The 25,485-nt window shown below is 47.8% G+C and overlaps 1 protein-coding gene across 8 annotated transcripts in view; it reads left to right on the top strand.

Moving 5' to 3' along the window:
• ARHGAP24 (Rho GTPase activating protein 24) overlaps window positions 1-25,485 on the top strand; it is a 343,081-nt gene that overhangs the window by 282,671 nt on the left and 34,925 nt on the right. The window contains exon 1 of one of the 8 annotated variants that reach the window (XM_035112156.2): window positions 6,035-6,058. The exons of 5 other annotated variants lie outside the window; for them this stretch is intronic. In XM_035112156.2, coding sequence (XP_034968047.1) covers window positions 6,049-6,058 — 10 coding nt within the window. In that variant the 5' untranslated portion in view covers window positions 6,035-6,048. Of the gene's footprint in view, window positions 1-6,034; window positions 6,059-6,096; window positions 7,477-7,501; window positions 8,289-25,485 lie in introns of those variants that run through there. 2 more of the 8 variants (XM_035112154.2, XM_035112157.2) reach the window with 2 other exon arrangements.

Genomic DNA, 25,485 nt, shown 5'->3' on the forward strand with positions numbered 1-25,485 from the left:
TTTATCTCTCTGACCTCTGATGGGGGGGGCGTTCCACAGGGTGGGTGCTACTACTGAGAAGGCCCTCTGCCTGGTTCCCTGTAGGTTTGCTTCTCACAATGAGAGAACCGCCAGAAGGCCCTCTGTGCTGGATCTCAATGTCCGGGCTGAACGATGGGGGTTAGACGCTCCTTCAGGTATACAGGACCAAGGCCGTTTAGGGCTTTAAAGGTCAGCACCAACACTTTGCATTGTGCTCGGAAACGTACTGGGAGCCAATGTAGCTCTCTCAGGACCAGTGTTATGTGGTCTCGGCGGCCACTCCAAGTCACCAGTCTGGCTGCCGCATTCTGGATTAATTACAGTTTCCGGGTCACCTTCAAAGGTAGCCCCACGTAGAGTGCATTGCAGTAGTCCAAGCGGGAGATAACCAGAGCATGCACTACTCTGGCGAGACAGTCTGCAGGCAGGTAGGGTCTCAGCCTGCGTACCAGATGGCACTGGTGGACAGCCGCCCTGGACACAGAATTGACCTGCGCCTCCATGGACAGCTGTGAGTCCAAAATGACTCCCAGGCTGCGCACCTGGTCCTTCGGGGGCACAGTTGCCCCATTCAGGACCAGGGAGTCCCCCACACCTGCCCGCCCCGTCCCCCAGAAACAGTACTTCAGTCCTGTCAGGATTCAACCTCAATCTGTTAACCGCTATCCCTCCTCCAGCCGCCTCCAGGCACTCACACAGGACATTCCATCAGAGCACTAAAACATTCTCAATTAAAATAGGTTGCTTGGAGGAGCCCTTTGTCGACTTGGGCAGGTGTTTCAGTGGGTTTTCTGTCCCAGGAAAATGAAGTCGCCGAGTCTCAAAGCAGTTTGCCAAGGCTGGCCTGAGGCATTTTGCTGCCAGCAGCAAAGTACAAGATGGCATCCTCTTCGTTTCACACATGTAAGCCAACTGGATTGGCAGTTGAATCTTAACACTATCAGTGCAGGGCAGTGCCCTCCTCTACCACATCTAAGGGCATCGGGCTTGTTTTGGGAATGAAGCTTATTGCACTGTCCTCCAGCAACTTTCTTCCCCTCCCTGCCCCCCCCCCCAGCATTTGCTACCTTGCTCTGCCAAAAGGTAGATGCAGCGCTTCTGGCAGTCATTAAAACCAGGACTTCTTTGTTATATTTTTATCCCATTCTTCCACGAAGTAGTTCAGGGCAGCAGCATATGAAATCCTTTATGTATTTTTAAATAGACTGCTTGCATGCCAAACTGCCTTCTAAGTGGTTTACAACTATATAAAATCGATTATAAAAACATACATAATTGAAATGTGCAGTAATAATTCGATCAGAGCACTAAAACATTCTCAATTAAAATATACAGTAAAACAAGCCGGTTGAAATGCATGACAGTTCATACATTTTTTTTTTAAAAAAACACACACACAATTAAAGCACTAAGACCAGAAGTTCACATTCCCTTGGGCCAGGCTGACCTACCTTACAGGGTTGCTGTGAGGATACAATGGATGGGGGACCATGTGCATAATATTGAACTCCTCCGAGGAAAGGTAGCAACAACGATGCATGGTGTGCCCTCGCTCCCCATTTTATCATCACTGAAATCTTGGGGTGTAGGTTAGGCTGACTAGAGATCAAATCACCCACCCAGTGTCACCCCATGAGATTCATGGCTGAGCAGGAATTTGAATCTGAGTCCTCCCAGTTCAGTTCCAGTCCTACAGCCCAGAGGTTGGGAATAAGACTTGGCTGTTGGGTTAGATCAGGGGCCCCGAACTACGGCTCGCGGGCCAGATGCGGCCCAATTGGCCTCCCAATCCGGCCCGCAACGACCCCTGCCGCCTGCTGCCGCCGCCCGCTCTTACGGCGCACAGCACGGCGGCACACTTCCAGATTGGAAAAAAGCACCGAAAATCGTTTGTGCACATGTGTATGGGCCTCTCCCGTCCCAGAAGAGGTCATTTCCGGTGCACTTCCGGGTCGGGGGGAGGCCCATACGCATGCGCACAAATGATTTTCGGCGATTTTTCCGACCTGGAAGCGCGCCGCCGCGCCAGTAAGTGTGTGCGCGCATGCGCACGGGTGCGCACTCCCCCGCCCTCCGGCCTGCCGCGCGATTAGTGCGGCGGGCACCGGCCCATAGCCGGGTAAGTCTGAGGACCCCTGGGTTAGATGGATCCTTAGCATCTACACACACACACACGAGAGAGAGAGAGAGAGAGAGAGAGTGAGAGAGAGAGAGAGAGAGAGAGAGAGAGAGAGAGAGAGAGAGATGGGGCTGCTTACCTGTCAGTCACCTGATTCCACAATGATGCCAGGTGAGCCATTTTACCTTGGCAGCATTGCTAACTGGTTGACACTGACTTCAAGCCCAGCTGTCGAGGATGGAACCTGCGACCTTCTTTCTGCATGCAAAGCAGATGCTCTACCATTTTGCCTTTCCCTTATAATATATTGTCCCAAACAGCAATGCATAATAAGGGCCACATTCTAAGTGGCTACTGCATGTTTGTGGTGGCCTTACTTCATCCTTAAGGACCATCTGTGGAAGCACAAGGTGCAATTGGAGAAATTAGTTTTACATCTTCATGAAGGTAGGGTCGTCTAGCACCACCTGTTGGTGAACTTCATTGGTTAGTAGTATTGAATTTTACGTCCAGAACACAAGGTGTCGTGGGTAAAATGAACTCGTTGGGAGAAGCATCACAGAAGCAGGTTCCCCCACCCCATACATGTTTGTTTGGCTCTAGAATAATGTCTGAAAAGTCCAGGCGTATACGTTGCTTAGAATTATGCCTACTCAATGTCTCTTTAAATGCCCAGAGCCCTTTTAGCAACTCACTGTGAGTCACCATCTTGGAGAAGGGTAGAGAGAAGCCATTGGTTGAACACAATACAAATAAAGGTATTGAATCAAAAAGCTTTTAGTGGTTTTAGAGTTCTGTTATAATGGGTAACTGTTGGCAGAAGGCCTGGCTTTCATTAGGCACATTAAAAAGTATCCTAGTGCACAAGGAAAGTCTGCTTTGAAGTATTTGCTTATCTGTTCTTTGTGCCGTCCACTCCTTTTGAATTTGTGAGCATTGTTTGGGGCTGAGCTTGCAAACCTTGCTTACATGTTTTGTGTCTTGCCAAAAGCATTTTCCAATTCAGTTATCCTCAGCACTTGTTGCAAACAGATTCCAAGGCCACCTACCTTCTTCCCTTGTCCCGGGTCTGGTGGCAGTGGAGATGGAGAGAGCCCAAAAAGGCCTGCTTGGGTCACAAGCTCCCTTGTTCTGTGGGTCTGCCTGCACATGCCTCGTGCCTGGGCCATCATCCTGCCGCCTTCTCATCACTGTGGTCTGCTTGTGGCAATGACAGAGAAAGTGCAGGCAGGCCTGTGTGGCCTTCTCACTTGTCTGCTTGATTGCTCTACTGCACATGTGCATTTGTTTGTCAGCATGATTACGGCTGAAGACAAATCTGGTATGGAGACATTTTAACCCCAGCCTGACTTCATCATTTTCAGCACTCTTTCTGCTGCGGTTCATCTTCTGCTAAAACTTACATTGTTCACCTCACTACCTGCAATTGGCCAAGACTAACACAATTAATCGTGCAATTAATTTTAACGGAGGGGAAGCATCCAAAACAATGCAGAAAATGATGCCATTTGTGTGTGCCAAATATCTGTGAGAGTGCAAAGAGACATTTTATTCCCACTCTTGTGATCAAATGCAGCCTCCCTTAATTAAGATGATTGACAGTAGCACGAAGACAGAGAAAAGAAAGTTGTTCTCCCACACAACACATACTGTGTTTCTCATAAAATAAGACGTACTTACAAAATAAGACATGGCAGGCTTTTCACGAGTTGATTAAATATAAGACATACCCCCAAAATAAGCAGGTCTGGCAAGGAAAGGAAGGCGTTTAAGTGCCTTCGGAAGAGCCGGCAAGAGGCAACGGCGTGCTTGCTGGCAGCCTTCTTCTTTTCATGCCACTCACAGTGGCCGTCTCTGCCGCTGCCACCACCACCGTGCTTTGGTGCTGAGCATGTGCCCACAGCCACCTCCGCGGCCGCTGGGATCACCATCGCTGCAGTCGCGCTCCTGGGCACTCTTGGTGCTTCCCCCGTGGCCGCCTCACTATGTTTTGTGGGGGCTTCTCGACGATCAGCTGAGAGGCGGGCTGATCGGGCGCCTCTTCGCCACCGCCACAGCACTCAGGGCGCTCGCCCCCAGTCGCCCACGCAGATCGTGGGCTTCACCTGCAGCCGCAGCTGCCTCTCACCAGGCTCTTCGCGCTGCGCTGTGCTCCCCGAAGCGGCTCCCATGCAGCCGCCTCTTGCCGGGCCCTCCGCCGCCGCATGTCTCACAGCCGCCTCCGCAGCTGCTTCCTGCTCCGCCAATGCGGCTGTGCTCCTTGGATCACGCCGTTTCTTCTGCTCCCCAGCAGCACACAAATGGGACGGCCAGAACCCCGCTGAGCTCCGCAGCTCCGCAGTATTATTATTGTGCTTTGTTACAAAGGCAGCCTTGCCATTTTTATTTCCTTCTCCCGACTCTCACCGGGTCCCGTGCGGCGCACTGCTGCCGGCTCTCACCGGGTCCCGCTGGGTTGGGGCTCACCGCAGCGCACTGTTGCCGGCTCCCGCTCGAAAAAATAAGACATCCCCCGAAAATAAGCCACCGTGGGGTTTTTTGAGGAAAAATAAATATAAGACGGTGTCTTATTTTATGAGAAACACGGTATTAAACATGCAAAATTCTCTACTATAGGATGTGGTGATGACCTTGATGGCTTTTTAAAACAACTGGGAAAATTCATGGAAGATAGATCAATTCATGGTGATTACCCTTGAATGTTATATGCAACTTTTGCCTACAGAGGCAGTAAGATTGTTGCAGAGGCATTGTTGGCATCTGTGGGGCTTTGGGTCTTGATGTCAGGGACCCTCCTTTCCTTCTGCTAGTTTCCCTCTTCTCCAGTTGTTTGCTTCCAAATAACAGATACTGAGAACAAACAACAGAGAAGGCCGTCTGTCCGTATAAGTGGTCAGAGGCATCTGGCTAATCACCTTTAGACTGCTGTCCTAGATGGACTTTGAGCTGATCCAGCAGGGAAATTCTTATTTTCTGTGTGCACATGCATCAGAGTTTTTTTTAAGATCCTCTACACACAGGTTCGGCCTTTTGACCTTTTTCACGTCTACAATTAAGCTGGAACTGTATGACTTGATCTGTTACGCTGGGGTGGAGAATCAGTGGCCTTCTAGATGTTGTTGTGAGACTGCAACTCCCATCATCCCTGACTTACTGTCCTTGCTGGTTGGGGCGTCTGGGAGTTGGGATCCAGCAAGACCTGGGGGGAGCACATCCTTGCATTAATTATTGGTTGCCTGACAGGAGCTAGCCAGCCTCTTCCATCCCCCCATTTTTACACAGCAAGCTTTCTGCTGTGGGTTGCCATCCATGGCTGTTTGGCGGACGGCACTTGACCTTGATGGGTCACATGTTGTGCAGGTCACTTGTGATATTGGGTTTGCAGTGGAAGGCTGAGGGAAGAGCTAGAAGAAATAATAAACTCAATGTGTGCATGTACCATCGCTTGGTATTCAAAGCACTACACACAAGATCTGTGTGTGCATGTTCTTTGGGCAATGTGATACTCTCTTGACATTTGCCAGACTACAGTTCCCATCAGCCACAGAAAGCATGGCCTGTGATCCTCAAAGTGGTAGTCCAACAGCATCTGAAGGGCACCGCCTTGGCTACTCCTGCTCTAATATTTGGAGTCAGCCTTCTGGGAGGCCTTGTGCAGCGGCAGAGCTAACTGAACAGGCAGCCCTGCAAATTATTAACTGCTTTATTAAACTTGCAGTAGCACAGTGGGGGCAGGGGGTCGAGAGAGAAAGACTCTCCTGGGCTCGCATTGCTTATGAAAAAAATTAAATAGAAAACGCACAGAGAAATACACACACACACACACACAGAGAGAGAGAGAGAGAGAGAGAGAGAGAGAGAGAGAGAGAGAGAGAGAGAGAGAGAGAGAACAAAATCCAATTCCCCAGATGTTTGTCGGTGAGTTAAACTCCTTTTCTGGTTGGATTTGAAAGGTGGCTTTTTTTCTTCTTTGCCTTGGCTGTTGAAACAGGCTTTGATTACTCAGCATGAAAGTAGAAATAGCATGGAACTGGAAGGGACGAAGGAAAGATTAATGGGGCTGGAGCAGGAGGGAAGAAAGACGCTCATGTGAGAGGCAGAAGGGCTCTTAAACTGCCCCACGTGACTGTTGTTTGAAGTCAACTCAAAGTCAACATTAAAAAAAGAAAAGAGAGAGAGAGAGAGAAATCAACCTTGTAGAAACCGTGCAAGCTCCCTTTGCCTCCCTCACATTGTTTTGCTTGCACCTGCTGCATTCGTGCAAAGGGCTTGAGCAGAAGGCACTACGGCAGTAGTAGGAGAAGCAGCAGCAGCAGCAGCAGCAGCAGCAGCGTTTGAAACACTTGCCACTGAGAACAGTTGGCATGGGCATATCTTGCGGGAGGCGTGTATTCCTCAGCAGATTCCCAGGAACTTGGTGGCAGTGCTGCTCAGCTGCTGAGCTTCTCAGCTGCTGCTGATGCCGCCGGACTGATGCGTTTGCCGCGGGGTGTCGAGGGAGCAGGAGGAAGGCAACAAATCATCCAGACTATCGGAAGGGGAGGCGTTTCCTTGCATAATAATTGGGGAAAGAAGAAGCCCTTTGAAGAGCGTCCGTAATGGACAAATGTAGCCTTTTGGGAGATGCTGTCATCATTTTTGTGTGTCCACCCCATTTGCGGAGATAAAAAGGAGCCGGCGAGGAGCATCCAAGGCAATTCTTTGGGGCCCCTGTTTTTGGTCATTGTTCTCATGTTCTGCTCCTGCGTTGCTATTTGCTGACCTATCCCAGTGGAATCTATGCCCTGCCTTCCGCATTTGCTCCACCCTATACGGTTCCAGCTGGGAAGGAGCACCGATTCCCCGCGCCAAACCCTGCCACGAGGACCCCCACCCCCCACGAGGCACCTTTCGTGGGCGATATACCTTTACGTTGAAAGTCTCTTGTCAGGACGCGGCATTGTAGCCATTCAACGGGAAATGACATTTTTTGCAAGCTCGAGGAGCAGGGAAGAAGGAAAGAAAACTACCTGAAATCACTAGCAAAGAAGGGGCGATACCATATCTCCTTTAAAGAGCTCACTGGGCACATTCCACCAAGACCGGGAAGATCAGAATTTAGGAAGCTCGGGGAGGAGATGCCACTGAAAATTGTGATAAATGTAAACGATGGATTGCGGTGTGCCATCTAGAAGTGGGTTTTAGCACATGCTTTTCGGTTGTGACTAATTCTCTGGCCTGCATGATGCCTGAAGACAGGAATACGGGGGTCCGGGCCTCAGGTGCCTTAGCATCATCCCCCTTTGTTCCCAAAACTACCTACAGGAGAATCAAGCGGTGTTTTAGTTTCCGCAAAGGTAGGTGCAGTTTGTCATTGTCATTGCCTTTTCTCTCCCCCCCCCCGCTCCCCGCTTTCAGAGTCTTTTCTGAAAGGTTTGGGGCTGCGAGGAAGAAGAGCTGTTGTGTTTTGAATAGAAATTCGGAAACAAAGGGCAAGCAACAATAAAAGACGCCAACGCTTGCTAGGCTGGTTTTATTTATCCTTGATTTGTTGTTGCACGGTTACTGAGTTTTTCTTCTCCGGTATGCAACCCGCAACTGGACATTTTTTAACGGCTCCTATAGGGTTAATTATTTTAAAATTACTGTGCATCAGTGCCAGCAAAATCCGTCAAGCACCAGGGATGCTGGCAAACCAAGAACACTTGGTTCCGCTTTAGCGTGGAAGAGGGCTAGAGGTCCAGCTGTTAGAATTGAAAGATGTCTGATGAGCTAAATAGGGATTGAAGTACACACACCTGATTCTTTCCCTGTTAACATTGGGGGGGGGGCAATGTGGCTTCTGCTTGCTTGCTCCTCTTCTGCAGCTCCATTCACCTGCCGCATAAAATGTCTTCAAACTTGTTCCCCCACTCCTTTCCTGGAATGTAGCGCTTCCAATCAATGTGTGGGTTTTTCACTGGGCGTGTGTGTGCATGCATGTGTGTCTCAGCTCAGCTGGTGGTCATGGAGGAGGGAAATCTGTGCTACCAAAGAGAAGAAATGACAAGATTGCAGGGTATAAGAACATTAGCAGAGCCCTGCTGGACCGACCAGACCAAGGTTCTCTCTGTTCTATAGTATCCCGTTTCCTGTAACAGCCAAACAGATGTTTCCTGGAAACCCACAAGTAAGAGCAAAAACCTTCCCACATTGATTGCCTCCAACACCTGGTATTCCAAGGCACCGTGCTTTTGCATTCAGAGGTTCCACTTAGCTATCTTGGCTAATGAACCTTCAAGATCAGAGGCAGTTCATCCTTGAGTGCACAGAATTGTAAAATATTTATATGCATCAGTTCTGAGAACAACAGGAGGTCTTTTTGCCAGGATCCAGGAAACACTCGGTCATCAATATATGGAGTTGTGGGAGGTGTGGGGGGGGGGGAGATGTACATAGGAACCTGCCTCGGGTCAGGGGGGGGGCTTTGATGAATGCTTCACTGCTAACCTTATACTTCTCTCATTCAGTTTATTGCCTTTGGGAACCTTTGAAGAGGTGAAGATAAATCAATGGCTGTGAGCCAGTTTCCTATGGCCGCTCGGCATGTGGCGAGGCATTTGGGAGGGGGGTTGGGCACATTGCATCACGCATGTCAATCATTTGTCAAAAGGACAAATTGTGCTTTTACATGCCACTGCAAACTGGCCTTCTGGGGCTTGGGCACATTGTGCAGGGTTGCAGTTGTGGGTTTTGTGACGAACTATTTCAGACAGACCTCTTTGTCACAAGTGTGGCCTTTGAAAAACCTGCAGGTATCTTTGCCTTCCAAAGTTGTTTCCATTTTTGATTCAGGGAAAATTCAGTGGCTACCTCTGAAGGGTATGTGAAATTGCCACCAGAAATTTTAGCCCCGTCAAGAATTATTTTTGTTTCCCGTTGTTCATGTCCAACGTCATCTTAGGTGAAGTTTGCTTGCGGAATTGAAGTAAAAAGGTTCAGAGCACCTGCTCATCAGATTTCTAAGGATAGTTTTTGGTTGATGTTGTATGAGCGCATGGACCATATTCTTGGGAGATTTGCAGCCTACTGCAAATCTCAAGTAGGCCCCTTGACATTGTCCATTGAGAAACGTTGGAGAACAACCAGTGAGCCTTAGGTTTGCTGGGCACAGTTGTAATAAATAACTCCTTGAAGTAGGGCATAATGCCAAGGTGATTTTCCAGACTCTCCTGTGAAAAATGGCTTTTGATCTGCCATATCTGAACAATTACGGGTCAGTACTTAACCTACCATCTCTCAGCAAGGTAGTATATGGCAACCCAACTTCTGAATTCTTTTGTGAAAACCGTTTATCTAGATCAACCATCTATTTAGATCATTCAAGATTCAGAACAGAAAATTGCAGAAAGCAGAGAACAGGAGTAAATGGACAGTTCTCTGACTGTAAAGCTGTAGAAAGTGGAGGACCCCCAAGGATCAGTACTGGGACCTGTGCTTTTTAACTAGTTCATAAACAATCTAGAATTGGGGTGAGCCATGAGGCAGCCATGTTTGCTGTTAATACAGGATTGTTCAAGGTCACTAAAACAAAAAGAGATTGCAAAAAGGTCCAAAAGGGACCTCTCCAAACTGAGTGAATGGGCGGGAAAATGGCAAATGCAATTCAGTGTAAGCAAGTGTAAAGTGATGATGCCAGGGCAAAAATAAAATAAAATCTTAATTTCACATTTACGCGCATGGGGTCTGTACTGGCAGTGACTGACTACGAAGGAGGCCTTGGGGTCATAGTGGACAGCCTGATGAAGATGTTGACCAGGTGTGAAGCAGCTGTGAAAAGGGCAAATTGCATGTTAGGGATCATTAGGAAAAGGAACTTTATTGTAAAACAGTCAATCTCATAACACTAGAATACAAATCTATGGTGTGACCACATTTGGAATACTATGTACTGTTTTGGTTGCCTTGCTTCAAAAAAGTTTATTGTAGAGTTTGAAAAGGTTCAGAAAAGGGGGACCCAAATGATCAAGGGGGTGGAGCCAGTCTCCCATGAAGAAAAGTTGCGGCGTTCAGAGGTTGTTTGGTTTAGAAGAGAGACTGTGTGATACAAGTTTTACCATTGTGCATGGCACGGAGAAAGTGGAAGCTAGAGAAACGTTGTTCTCTCTATCTCATAAAGCTAGAACTTGTGGGCATCCAATGAAGTTGAGTGTTGGAGTCTTCAGGGCAGATAAAATAAAGTACTTCTGCAAGCAGCCCATAGTTAAACTACTGAACTCTCTTCCACAGGAGGCAATGACGGCCACCAACCTGGATGGCTCTGAAAGAGGATTAGACAAATTCATGGAGGACAAGGATATCAGTGGCTCCTAGCCATGATGGCTATAGTCTACATCCACTGTCGGAGGTAGTAGGCCTCTGAATACCATTTGCTACGAATCATAGGTGGGAGAGTGTTGTCGTGCTGATGTCCTGCTTGCAAACATTCCACAGGCGTCTGGTTGGCCACTGTGAGAACAAGATGCTGGAACAGATGGACCACTGGCCTCATTCTCCAGACCCTTCTTAGGTTCTTATGTTAAGTGGTCACGTCTGGCATATATTTGCATCTTGCTTTTCCACCCAGGAGCTCAAGGATGTGTTTATTTTCCCCACCTTCCCCTTTTAACAGCCCTGTGAGGTAGGCTAAGTAAAGGTAAAGGTAAAGGGGCCCCTGACCATCAGGTCCAGTCGTGTCCGACTCTGGGGATGCGGCGCTCATCTCGCTCTATAGGCCGAGGGAGCCGGCGTTTGTCCGCAGACAGCTTCCAGGTCATGTGGCCAGCATGACAAAGCTGCTTCTGGCGAACCAGAGCAGCGCAAGGAAACGCCGTTTACCTTCCCGCCGGAGCGGTCCCTATTTATCTACTTGCACTTTGATGTGCTTTCGAACTGCTAGGTGGGCAGGAGCTGGGACCGAGCAACGGGAGCTCACCCCGTTGCAGGGATTCGAACCGCTGACCTTCTGATCAGCAAGCCCTAGACTCTGTGGTTTATCCCACAGCGCCACCTGGGTCCCTGCGAGGTAGGCTAGGTTATGATAATATATATGCATAAGCAGCAGTTCCTGTTAATAGGTGCAGCGGACCCAATCCGTATACCGTGCACCAGGCCCAAGAAATCCTGTTAGCATCCCTTGCCATCCCTACGGGGTGGAGAAGGGCAATTCTGACAGTTTCCATTTCTCTCCATTTCTCCTTTTTCCAGGCTTCATTGCAATTCTGTTCTCCACATTTCTATATCACTTTGTGATTCCCCCCCCCCTTTTAAAAAGAAGTCCTCATGAAAATTCAGTGGCGATTAATGTGAATTTCTCCTCCTAATATACACATGTTGCGATGCAATTCTGCCTGATGCACACATTTTTGCTGTGCAGCTCCCCTGAAAGTTCTGCATTTTTGTATTTTGTTTTCACTAAAATCTTTTTATTGACACTTTACCCCAGTATTTGCACTTCTTGGCTGGAGAACTACTTTGCAAAATTCAGAAAGCTGCAAACTTCGAAGGGTGACTGCGTTTTGCTTCTTGTACTGTTTGGGGATGTGCAAATTGGCTGAGTTTGTCCTTAAATGCAAGCCAAATCCAAATTCTCCCCCATCTCAAGTATGAAATCACCAGAGGGCAGCCTGCATGTTTCAACTTGTGGGGAGATACGAAACGAATAAGATGGGAATCTTCTCCGTATGAAAGCGTTTCAAATAGCATTCTAGAAGTTTTGTATACAGATGAAATCTTAAAACCACAGCTGAACAAGAAGTGGTATTTACTTGTACCCGGGTTTGAGAGCTTTTCACTTATTGCTGTCCATCCTCACGCCCTCTATTCAGACCTATCTCCCATTTCTGCTGCCTGAACTTCTTACACCCTCCTTTGCACTGTGCTAGTCCCAGGAGAGGTGGGAATAGTTCTTAGGTAAGCACCACCTCTTCACAGCAAATATGTGGAGTGGTTGCTAGGCATCCACAGCACCATGTAATTTTCGATTCTTTCCCAGCATGTGCCATAGGTGCCAATAGCTCCAGCCAGCTGAGGGGAAATTATGGCAATGCCAGTGGACTCTCTTGCCAGCAGTAGGACAGAGTTACCTGGCCAGGGCACCAGACCCATTCATAATATATCTATTGGAGGAACAGTATGTGCTCTTGCCTTGCATCTGATGTGTTCTTGGCTTCTGTTACGTTCCAGCCATAACTATTCATGGAATGTTCAGACCTTGGTGAGAATATTAACTGTTTCATTTGCAGACAGTCAATTCTGTGCTCACCCCCGCTTTTTAATTTAACCATCCCAGGCGTCGGGGGGGGGGGGGAATATGAGACTGTCAGCTGTTTTCACCCCTACATAGTTCAACACTGTGACCTTCTGTTCTGAAAGCAATAGGAGTAAATGAGGGCACCTTCCCTTGGAGCTCTTGTCTGTGGCTCTATAAGAGGAAGGTCAGGAGAGTGCAAGCAATACACCTTCAGACCCCTTCAAGCCACAATCACCCGTGAGATTGCCTGCACTGGCCGATCACTCACCCATTACCTGGCCTGGAGTTATGCAAGAAGGGAAAAAGATCCCTCCTTTTTTCAGATGTCCACTTCCCCTTTTTTTTGTATGTATGTGTTGAAATGACCCATTCACAAGTGTTCCATGAGCTTCAAGGAGGTTGTGTTTCTTTCATCAGCAAAGAAATGTCAAACAGCATGGACTAAAGCAGGCATCCCCAAACTGTGGCCCTCCAGATGTTTTGGCCTACAACTCCCATGATCCCTAGCTAACAGGACCAATGGTCGGGGAAGATGGGAATTGTAGTCCAAAACATCTGGAGGGCCAATGTTTGGGGATGCCTGGACTAAAGCAAACAGGGCTGCGTTGGAGCATTGGGCAGAGATGATAGCACAGGACATCGTGATGAAAAGCAAAGCAAACACTCCATTCTGATCATTATAGTCTCATCTTTCCTGGGATTAGGAACTGATAAGCAAGGGACTTTAAGAAATGGAATTGGTATTTTTTTTTTTTGTTATTTTTGTCTCTGGTAGGATTGCCATAAAATATTATTTAAAGCACAGTTGAGCCAAAGATTGTTGGGAGAGTTTCTTTGGAGATTTTTTTTTTTTGAGAATTTTCTCTGCTCTCAAAAAGATGCTAACAATGTTGGGGGGGGGTTGTGTGGACTCCCGTTCCCCCCACCACCACAACCCCCAGAATAACACTGTGCTCAGGGCATTGTGGGGTTTACAAAATGGCATCCAGGCTCCAGAAATGGAAATTGCACTGTTGGTTCTTGCAGCAGCAGTAATACAACCCAAAAGCATCAGAATAAAAGCAAAGAAGTCGTGCCGTTGCTTGTGTGAGTCGTCCCCCAAGAAACTGTTTTGAAACTTGCCCCCTGCAAAAAAGGAATGGAATGCAATGGAATGCAAATAGGAATACAATGCATTGCTACCGTGTTTTCCCGAAAACAAGACACTGTCTTATATTTATTTTTCATCAAGAAGACACACGGTGGATTATTTTCAGGGGATGTCTTTTTTTTTTACACGTCCAGCCTTGTCTCTTCCTTGGCGCCCTCCAGAACTGCGCCTTATTTTTGGGGTATGGCTTTGCTGTTGTTGTTTAGTCGTTTAGTCGTGTCCGACTCTTCGTGACCCCATGGACCATAGCACGCCAGGCACTCCTGTCTTGCACTGCCTCCCGCAGTTTGGTCAAACTCATGTTCGTAGCTTCAAGAACACTGTCCAACCATCACGTCCTCTGTCGTCCCCTTCTCCTAGTGCCCTCCATCTTTCCCAACATCAGGGTCTTTTCCAAGGATTCTTCTCTTCTCATGAGGTGGCCAAAGTATTGGAGCCTCAGCTTCACGATCTGTCCTTCCAGTGAGCACTCAGGGCTGATTTCCTTCAGAATGGATAGGTTTGATCTTCTTGCAGTCCATGGGACTCTCAAGAGTCTCCTCCAGCACCATAAGTCAAAAGCATCAATTCTTCGGCGATCAGCCTTCTTTATGGTCCAGCTCTCACTTCCATACATCACTACTGGGAAAACCATTTGCTTATATTGCGCAAATGCTTAGAAATCCTGCTATGGCTTATTTTATGGGTATGTCTTATTTTCAGGGAAACTGGGTACATTGGGTTAGACCAGCGGCTAATACAAGGGGAAACTGGCCCTCCAAGTGTTCTTGGACGTCAGCTTCCATCAAGCTTCAGCCAGCATGACTAATAGTCAGGGATAGCGGGTGTTGTTGTCCAACAACATCTGGGTGGCCATGGGTCCACCACCCTTGATTCATACCAGACCAATTCAGGAGGAACCAATGGTTTTCCTGGAATACTTGGGACCTGCATTTTCTTCCTCCAATCCTGCTGCCTCGACCATAAGCAATAAGAAAGTGACAGGAGGGCATGCGGAGGACCACAGGCTCACTGGTGTACCTAAACATTGTCTTCCAACAATGGTTTCCCAGACTCGGGTACTTAGAGGCATGAAAATATAGGTGCAAAATTCCCCATGAAGGGGCCAGGCACTCACAAATTTCGGTGTCAGGTAGATTTCGGCACCCTGCATGGCACTCACAGTTGCTGAGCCAAGCTGGCACTCCAGCATGAAAATATGGCCCTGATGAATATTTTGCTATCCTCGGTGCCGCCGTCAAGTCTTTTTGAAAACCCATTAATGCTAGTGACCATAGCAACATCGTTGCCAAAATTAGTTCTGCAGATCAATTGTGCATTGTGTGACCATGTGCTTCCTTTTATTTGTCACCTCTGCATTTAAGTGATTGTGATATCTTACTGTATCGGTACTATTTCTTAGTCATTTATTCTGGGGGAAAAAACCTTTATTAAGTACAGTCATACCTCGGTTTAAGTACGCCTCGGTTTGAGTATTTTCAGTTTAACTACTCCACGGACTTGTCTGGAACGGATTAATCCACTTTCCATTACTTTCAACGGGAAAGTTCGCTTCAGGTTAAGTACGGACTTCCGGAACCAATTACACTCATAGCTCGGGTTAAGTATGCTTCAGGTTGAGTACTCTGCAGACCTGACTGGAACAGATTAACCCACTTTCCATTACTTTCAAAGGGAAAGTTTGCTTCAGGTTAAGTACTCCACGGACCGTCTGGAACGGATTAATCCATTTTCCATTACTTTCAATGGGAATGTTCTCTTCAGGTTAAGTATGCTTCCGGTTAATAATAATAATAATAATTTATTATTTATACCCCGCCCATCTGGCTGGGTTTCCCCAGCCACTCTGGGCGGCTTCCAACAGAAAAATAAAACACAGTAATCTATTAAACATTAAAAGCCTCCCTAAACAGGGCTGCCTTCAGATGTCTTCTAAAAGTCTGGTAGCTGCTTTTTTCTTTGACATCTGATGGGAGGGCGTTCCACAGGGCGGGCACCACTACCGAGAAGGCCCTCTGCCTAGTTCCCTGCAACTTGGCTTCTCGCAATGAGGAAACCGCCAGAAGGCCCTCGGTGCTGGACCTCAGTGTCCGGGCAGAATGATGGAGGTGGAGACGCTCCTTCAGGTATACTGGACCAAGGCCATTTAGGGCTTTAAAGGTCAGCACCAACACTTTGAATTGTGCTCGGAAACGTACTGGGAGCCAATGTAGATCTTTCAAGACCGGTGTTATGTGGTCTCGGCAGCCGCTCCCAGTCACCAGTCTAGCTGCCACATTCTGGATTAGTTGTAGTTTTCAGGTCACCTTCAAAGGTATCCCCACGTAGAGCGCATTGCAGTAGTCCAAGCGAGAGATAACTAGAGCATGTACCACTCTGGTGAGACAGTCCGCAGGTAGGGTCTCAGCCTGCATACCAGGTGGAGCTGATAGACAGCTGCCCTGGACACAGAATTTACCTGCGCCTCCATGGACAGCTGTGAGTCCAAAATGACTCCCAAGGTGCGCACCTGGTCCTTCAGGGGCACAGTTACCCCATTCAGGACCAGGGAGTCCTCCACACCTGCCCGCCTCCTGTCCCCCACAAACAGTACTTCTGTCTTGTCGGGATTCAATCTCAATCTGTTAGCCGCCATCCATCCTCCAACCACCTCCAAGCACTCACACAGGACCTTCACCGCCTTCACTGGTTCCGATTTGAAAGAGAGGTAGAGCTGGGTATCAAGAGCATACTGATGGACACCCAGCCCAAACCCCCTGATGATCTCTCCCAGTGGCTGCATGTAGATGTTAAAAAGCATGGGGGAGAGGACAGAACCCTGAGGCACCCCACAAGTGAGAGCCCAGGGGTCTGAACACTCATCCCCCACCACCACTTTCTGAACACGGCCCAGGAGGAAGGAGCGGAACCACTGTATAACAGTGCCCCCAGGTTAAGTACAGACTTCCGGAACCAATTTTGTTTATAAATCAAGGTACCACTGTACAGCTAACCATTCTCATCTGTCATTCCATCTCCACTTTTATCTGGATTGAGATAGCCTGTCCACTGTCATCCATGCACTGATAACCTCAAGTCTGGATTAATGCAATTTGCTCCGTGTGGGGCTGCCCTTAGGACCTGGTCCAGAATCTCCAGCTAGTGCAGAATGGAGCGGCTGCAATACTGATTGGGGGCAGATGACCATCACCATAGGACACCTCTGCCAAAAACATCTGCACTGGCTGTCCAAATGCTCTTGGTCTGAGTTCAAAGTTCTTGTGTTGATATAGAAGGCCCTAAACATGGGCCCAGGGCACCTGAGCCCCTATACCCCAGCTTGATTCATCTGGAGGAGTGCTGTTCCTTGCCCCCATGTTAGAGGACCAACTAGGCTGTCATGAGCTGGAGTCAGGTGTAGGTCAGCAATGAAACAAAAAAGCACCCAATGTCAGTGAAGTTAACTCTTTATTCAAAGAAACAAACCAGCTCATTCCTAGTGGTCACAGCAACCCTTTGCAGTAGGTCTTGCCCCGATGAAACAGTTGCAAGGACTGAAGTTCCCACTCTTTAAGGCAGTTCCTTCCCCAGCAGTCTAAGACTGTTATATTATCTCTCTTTGTTCCGACCTTCATTTATCTGCATTTTCTGGGAGACCAAGGTGGAGAGGAGCTGGTCACAGCAGGTGGTGGAGACACCCTGGCTTCTTCACCAGTCTGACTCATCTCTGCCTCTTAGCCCCCCCCCTCTCCAGCCTCCTTTCTGCCTCTGATTCTGGACTGCCCTCTGTCATAGACTCCTCCTGCTCATTAAACCCTGTTTCCTCTTCAGCTTCCGACAACTCCTCCCTCCTCCCAGTCTGTTCCCTCTTCTCCCTCTGACCACTCATCATTTTCCCACCACCAATCCCCTGGCTCTGAGCCATCTTCCCCCCCGGGGGGGGGGTCCCCAGCTGGTGCCTCCCACCATCCCTCTGCTTCCAGCAATTCCATGACATAGACTCAATTAGAAGTACGGCATTTAGTGTGGATGGTTCCATTCTATGGGACACCCTTCCAGCAGAGATTCAACAGGCAATCCTCTTTTTTGACCCCCCAGGTGACTTTTGAAGAAGGCATCTCTGAAAATAAAATGCTGAATTGAGGAACGTCCAGGAACACTGGCATTTTTTTATACTGGTCCATCTCGTTCAGTATTGTCTACATTGACTGGCAGTAGCTGTCCAGGTTTTCAGGCTGAAAGTCTTTCCCAGCCATACCTAGAGATGCCAAGGATTAAACCTGGGATCTTCAGCCTGCAAAGCAGAAGCTCTGCCATGGAGCTACAGACCTTCCCTATCTGAGCCAAAGCAAAGCTGGAAGCAAAATAATGTTCTCCCGGAGCCTGGGAAGTCTAATTCAATATAGCTAATCCATAGTGCTAATACCACAATTAACTTCCTCTCATGTTGCTGGCTGCTGCATTTTCTCTGTTGCAAAATATACTGCTTGTAGCATCTGTTAAGGGCTCATTTCCTACCCCCATGCAGTAACACTGATGGTCTTCCTTGTGTGAGTGTGGTGTGTGTGTGTGTGTGTGTGTGTGTGTGTGTGTGTGTGCGGTTTGTTGTTTTTTGCTATGCTGCCCCCAAGCAGATGGTGTCAAGGAAGGAGTCTGTACTGTGCAAGAAATAATGCTGACACGTAATATTTCTTCCTTTTCCCCTTGCTTCTATTGGTTTTGCAAAAGAGAAGTTAAGAAGTGGTGCCGTTAAGGGGGGAGGAAGTCGTATATCTTCAGAAAAAAGTCCAGGGAGGAGGAGACAATAAAAACTCACATACAGTGGTACCTCTACTTACGAATAACTCTACTTACGAATGTTTCTACTTACGAATGAAGCTCCGTTCGCCATCTTGGATGCAGTTTAGATAGGATTTTTTCTACTTACGAATTTTCAGATAGGGTTGCTTCGACTTACAATTTTTTTCTCCCAATGCATTCCTATGGGATTCGACTTACAATTTTTTTCTACTTAGAAATGTGCGTTCGGAACGCATTAAATTCGTAAGTAGAGGTACCGCTGTACCGGTAGATGTTTTGCTCTGTTGACTCACAGAGCATGTAATGCTCCTGCAGCCTTCTTACCTGAACAATTCCAAAACCCTTTCATAAGCAGATAGTCATAGAACCATAGAATTGTAGAGGATCATCTAGTCGAACCCCCTGCAATGCAGGAATATGCAGCTGTCCCATACAGGGATTGACCCTGCAACCCTGGCGTTATCAGCACCAACTGAGCTATCCATTCAACCTATGTTATAATACTTTATTATGAGAACATAAGAAGGCCAATGTTCTGTCCAGTCTGGCAGTCTGTTTCACGGTGTCCAGCCAGATCTCTGCAGGGAACACGTGGGACCTGAGCACAAAATCCCTCTCCCCCCCTGTGGTGTCCAGAAGTATTACTGCCTCCAACCATGGAAGGAGAGCATAGCCATCTTGGCCAGTAGCCATTGGCAGCCCTCTGCTCCATGAATTTGTCTAATCTTCTTTTAATGCCATGTAAGTTGTTGGCCATTGTTGCCTCCTGAGAGAGTGAGTTCCATAGTTCAACTGTTTGCTGCATGAAGAAGGTCCCCAGAAGGGACGCGGGTGGCGCTGTGAGTTAAACCACAGAGCCTAGGGCTTGCCGATCAGAAGGTCGGCGGTTCGAATCCCCATGACGGGGTGAGCTCCTGTTGTTTGGTCCCAGCCCCTGCCAACCTAGCAGTTGGAAAGCACGTCAAAGTGCAAGTAGATAAATAGGTACCACTCCGGCGGGAAGGTAAACAGCGTTTCCGTGCGCTGCTCTGGTTCACCAGAAGCGGCTTAGTCATGCTGGCCACATGAACCGGAAGCTGTACGTTGGCTCCCTCGGCCAGTAAAGCGAGATGAGTGCCGCAACCCCAGACTGGACCTTTACCTTTAAGTTGTTGGCCATTACTGCCTCCTGAGAGAGTGAGTTCCATAGTTCAACTGTTTGCTGCATCATAGCTGCCAAGTTATCCCTTATTTTAAGGGATTTTCCCTTATGCTGAATAGGCTTCCTCGCGAGAAAAGGGAAAACTTGGCAGCTATGTGCTGCATGGAGAAGCACTTTGTTTTATCTGTCCTGAATCTTCCAACATTCAACTTCATTGGAGATCCCCAAGTTCTAGTCCCCAAGTTCTAACAGGGTATTTACCAACCACGAACAGCTGGTGTGGAGCTGCTGTCCCAACAATGGTTTCTCTCCAGTTTATCTGCCTGAAGTAGGGTGAAGGTGAGGTCATGTACCAACAGAGCCCTTCTGGTATTTCTGCTGGTACATCCTTGCCACTTTGATCTCGCTGCCACCCTGCAGCCCCCATCCAGGTATAGTGAGAGGGCCGCTCCACAGTTACGGCCCACCACACCAGCCACGACTGGGACTTTATATAGCAGCTATCCCATTATTTCTCCATGGCAACCGCATGGGATAAAGCAGCCTGAGAGTTTGAGACTGATCTTGTACGAATGAGACTCTTAATCTCAGGGTTGTGGGTTCAAACCCCACGATGGACAAAAGATTCCTGCATTGCAGGGGGTTGGACTAGATGACCCTCGTGGTTCCCTTCCAACTCTACGATTCTATGAACCAGTGTGCTTTGTGGCCGAGCTTCACTTGGACTCAGTGTTGTAACCAGAGCTTTTCTTCTAGAAAAAATGGTGCCGGCACTCGCCATCAAGTTGTTACAGTAAGTGCCACACTTTTAACCAGTGGTTTTCTTTTAGGGGGGAAGGGGGGTGCCGGTACTGCATATCCTTGAGTCCCCCCCCAATAAAGAAAAGGACAACTGCACCACACTTGCTCTCTCACTTTTGTTAAGAAGCAGCTCCCATCTAGAGGATTGTTGCATGAATCCAGTGTGCTGTTTGAGTGCATTCCATTGCATGCATTTTCAGCAGGAAATTCCCCCATGGCTGCTTCCTCTCTCCTGTACACAGGGCATATGAAGTTGCACAGCATGGCAGATTTAGAAATTTCATTCTGCGGGAAGCCGAACTGAGCTATGCAGGAACCCATTCATCCTTTGCAATGGATGAATTTTGTGCTCGTCCTTAGTGATGAGAGTCATTTGAAATCATCATTGTGGCAGTCTGTTATTGGGCGGTGGGAGGGGGAATTCTTTGCTTTATAACCCACAATCTTTCATCTTGCTTATGTAAGCAAAGGATCCAATCTCCTGAGTTTGCAGCTGTCTTAGTGACAAGGAATTGTATTTCCCCTTGCAACATCACAGAATTTTGTAGAGCTAAGCCAAAGTGAGGGGAGGGGCGAGTGTATTGCATTAACATGCTTGCCCCCCCCCATCTCAGAAAAGCAACTTGTCTTTATTGAAATAGAGCTCAGTTACCTATTTGAGCTTTTTTAGTAAGCATACGGCCTGTGAATTTGACTAGACAATAGACTTTACCTGTTGTAATGGTACACAGAGATACTTGTAGAATAAGTAGTTTGTTATAGAAAGGACATAACTTGGGTAGAAAGGGCTTCCAGTTCTAACCTAACTAAGTAGTCTAGAGAAGACAAAGGCAGCCATGCTAGCTCCTTTGTTCTCAGAGGACAGATCCAAGGTGACCTCTCATCTTGAGGTTGAAAAGAAAAGTGTGAGGAGGAAGTTGTGAGCAGGATGCAACCGAAGACATTTTAAGACCAAGAGGGATAGTCTGGGAATCTGGAGGTCCCCCACTCTGTTTGTCTTAACCCTATGCCAACCACTCTTCTGGAAGCTGAGTTGCACTCTTTGTGTGTCGAGGCTTACCAGAAATTACCTTAAAATAACTCACAACTGACACGAGAATTATGGTTTGGTTTTTGGCAATTAATTTAGGCCACAACTTTATTTAATTACACAATTTTAATCCGAGTGTTGGCTTAGGCTTTTGGTTAACCACTCGTCCTTCCCTAAGAAGGACTATCATCATCTGTCCACTTAGGACAGGACTCAATTCATCTGTCCCCTTTGGACAGGACTCACAACATCTGCCCACTTGGGGCAGGACTCACTTCAGCTGTCCCCATGGGACAGGACTCACCACTGTCCGCTTGGACAGTACCAGCTCCGACTTCCTGAAGGGAAGTCAAGTGAACATCCCTGGGAGAAGAGGTAGCTGAGGCCGGGCATTCTCTCCTCTCTTTTTCCAAGAATGTTCCCCAAGGCTCATACTCTTATAATTGGGCCCTCCATCCCCGACAATGGCGGGAGTGTAAGGACAAGAGCGTAAGCCCCGAGATTCCTTTAACGGAATACTTCTATGTGGAGCAAAAGGTGGGGGGGTAGGCATCTGAATGCCACACCCCTCTTCCAACCAATTAACCAACCAAAAGCCTAACCGCCAACCTAACAAGTTGTGACAGTTTGCTAAGCAGTAGGCGAAAACCAAGAGGCAAAGCCAATCAGCCAATTGGAAAAATTCCTACTGGCCCCTGAATACAGGCGGCCCCAAAGGCATAGCAATGTCAGGCTAACCTGCAAAAGAAAGCGGCGGGTGGGAGGGGATTCAAACGCCAAGGCAAAAGTGAATTTTAAAATGGAGGGGAGCAGCTTAAAAGGGAGGCCCCTCCACAAATGATGGACCCAGGATTTGCATGACCGCACCCCTATTACTCAGCATGACCTGTGGCCTAGGCTGCAGCCCCAAACCCTATATTAAATTTCCTATCAGCCCAACCACAATCCGCTTCATATTAGATGATATAAAGCGCTTTTTAGCCATCTTGGGAGGCTGTGCTCAAAAGGGCACAGATGTGTTCGCAGCGGGCAAAAGGGAATGCGTCCCCATCACATTGGCAACCAGTGCTAATTCCATAGTTTTCCGCACTGCACTGTGATTATCAAATGGCCGCCATACACAATGTGGCAAAGGGAGAGATGATGCACATCAGAATGTACACCTGGGATTTATTGCCAGCGGTGGAAGCAGAAACTAAGCCTGGGATTTATCACGACAAATTATAAATACTGTTACACACCACCCCAATCTCCGAGCGATGCAAGGTTCCCAGAGTTCCAGGAACTTACCCAGGGTTTGGTTTCCTCGGAATGAGGGGCAGCAGAGACCCTTGTGTCTTTAGTATATCTGGTTTATTTGCACATATATACAACCTGAGCCTGCGACGGAGAAGCTCACAGCATGAACACCCCAAGAAGGTCTTGCCTCTCCCATAGCCACAACATTGGATTCAATGAGAAATCAGGCGTGGCTCTGTCTCTCAGCATCCCAGCCTGCTTCTTGCTCACATTCCCCAGCTCTGCCTTTGGACTTTCTAACTACCAGACAATTGAGGACGCTTTCTGTCACAGAGCCACTCCTTTGTTACTTTAATGATTCCTACCATCACCAAGAAACTTTTCTGGCTATTCCAAGAATCAGATCCTTGTCGGAGCCAGGAATTAGAAGGAACTCAGGCATGCAGCCTACCCTGCCCCCCCAAAAAAAACACCCCCGCACACACACACACCACAACACATACATCACAACCCTATTTTTGTAAAGGCATTTTGGTTTTCATTAGGTCAGTTTGTGCCACATGAGATTCACCCACCTGACTTCACCCCATATGTGGCAGAACAGCAGCTCATGAGGGCCCCTAATGGGTTTTTCTGGTGGGGGGAGCATGCCAGTAACTGCAAAAACAAGAGATTTCAAGCACCCAGCTGGCCATGATGCCAAGTCATACCTGCCAAGTTGTTGTCAGAGAAATAAGGGACCGGGCCGGAAGTAGCGCTGCTGCCATTTTGGAACTGGGCGGAGCATGCTCAGAAGTGATTTTTGATGCTGCTTTGCCCAGTTCCAAAATGGTTGCCGCGCCAGAAGTCACACTGCAGCCATTTTGGAACTGGGCAGAGCAGCATCAAAAGTCACTTCTGAGCATGCTCCGCCCAGTTCCAAAATGGCCACCGCGCCATAATAAACCGGGGGGAAAAAAATCCATTTTTTCCAGCTAGGAACAGCTGGAAAAACGGGGATTTCCCGGGGAAAATGGGAGACTTGGCAGCTATGTGCCAAGTTGATGGTCACTGTTTGTTTAATTTATATACTACCCTTCATCTGTGGATCACAGGGCGGTTTATAGTAGAAAAACAACAACACAAAAATGCATCACATAATTGCAAACAAAATACCTGCCCCCCCCCCTTGATGGGTCAGCAATTGGGTGGGCACATCTTGGGTGTTATTCGGGTACCCATCTAGAGGGCGGTAACAAGTGTGCTCCCTGGTTTGTAGAAAGAATGCTCCGAGTTTACTTGTGAAAGAGAGGCAGGCCATTTTAACAAGATCACATCATTCACTGCGATGGAGCAGAGGAGCAACAAGGCGTCACAGGGGACTGAGAGTTCCGCACCATCAGATAAGGCTTGTCTATGACAAGCTGCATACCTCCTTTGTGCCCTTGAACTGAATTGCACACAGGGAAGGACATGTCATGGCATAAGAGCATTAAGATCTTGCCTCTCCTTCCACAGATTCACACTGAGCCAATTCACACTTCCAATCATGTTCAAGGCTACTGTTCCTGCAGATGTGCTGCAGTTTATAGGGTGGGGGGGAGGGAATCTGGGTATTCAAGGGCTAGTGAAAGTTCACTGGAATCTACCAGAACCATGATGGTTTCCAAGTCCTGGGGCCTCCCTTCTCTTGGGATGAATGGATTCCAAGTAGTTGGTGTGCTGGTCTTGGATCTGGGAGAATTGGGGCCAGATCCCACTTGGCCATGAAGCTCACCTTGGGCGAGTCTCACTGCCTCTCAGCCTACCCTACCTCACAGGGTTGTTGTGAGGATTAAATGTGGAGAGGGAGGGGGAGGTCCCCCAAAGCATAGTTTTTTTTAAAAAAATGTACTAGGTTAATAATTTGGGAATAATAGGATAGATTTATTTACTCTATTCATAATAAGCATACATTTAAAGATTGGTAAGAATTCACTAAAAGGGATGCGAGTGGCGCTGTGGTCTAAACCACTGAGCCTAGGGTTTGCCGATCAGAAGGTCAGCAGTTTGAATCCCCGCGATGGGGTGGCTCCCGTTGCTCAGTGCCAGCTCCTGCCAACCTAGCAGTTCGAAAGCACGTCAAAGTGCAAGTAGATGAATGGCGTTTTCGTGCACTGCTCTGGTTTCATCAGAGGCGGCTTAGTCATGCTGGCCACATGACCTGGAAAAACTGTCTGTGGACAAACGCCGGCTCCCTTGGCCAGTAAAGCGAGATGAGCGCTACAACCCCAGAGTCGTTCGTGACTGGACTTAACTGCCAGGGGTCCTTTACCTTTACCTTTTTAAGAATTCACTATTTTACTACACATTATTAGCCCCTTGGATTCCAGGTGGGCCGGCCCTACCATTGAGCTGAGTGAGGGGGCTGCCTCAGGTAACTAATGTTTGGGGGAGGAAGTTGCAGTGAGGTGTTAAAGGACTTAGCTCTGTGTGCCGCTCTGCCTGCCTGTCCTGCTGCCCTTAGTCTGGCTGGCTTTTGCATGTGGAACAGCATGGGGCATTCTCTTGTCCTTTGCTTCAAGGTGCAAAATGTATTGGGCTGGCCCTGAAAGTAGGGAAATAATGATTCCACGTTTTGATCATGAACATGTGCCTTGAATGCACAGAAATTGTTGGCTGGTAGGATTTGCTTTCCTCCTTATAACCCCATAGCTTTTAAAATAATTGGCTGGTATTACCCAATGAAATAAATTCCTTAGCAATTTCTCCTGTGGATTACAAATGAAAATTTAATTACAGCTGGTGCAAATCTTTAGCCAGACAGAAGGGTTGAATGTATATAATTTCTCATAAGCTTCGCTGATAGCTCAATCAGGATTAGATTTGAACTTCAGTAGAAATACAGATGTACAAAAAAAGAACCCCAAAAACCCACCTTGGATGTATTTGTATAACCTCTATGGTGGGAAATGATCCAGTTAATAAATAACTGTTC

This window comes from Zootoca vivipara, chromosome 9 (assembly GCF_963506605.1).
Source record: "Zootoca vivipara chromosome 9, rZooViv1.1, whole genome shotgun sequence".
NCBI classification, from domain to species: Eukaryota; Metazoa; Chordata; class Lepidosauria; order Squamata; family Lacertidae; genus Zootoca; species Zootoca vivipara.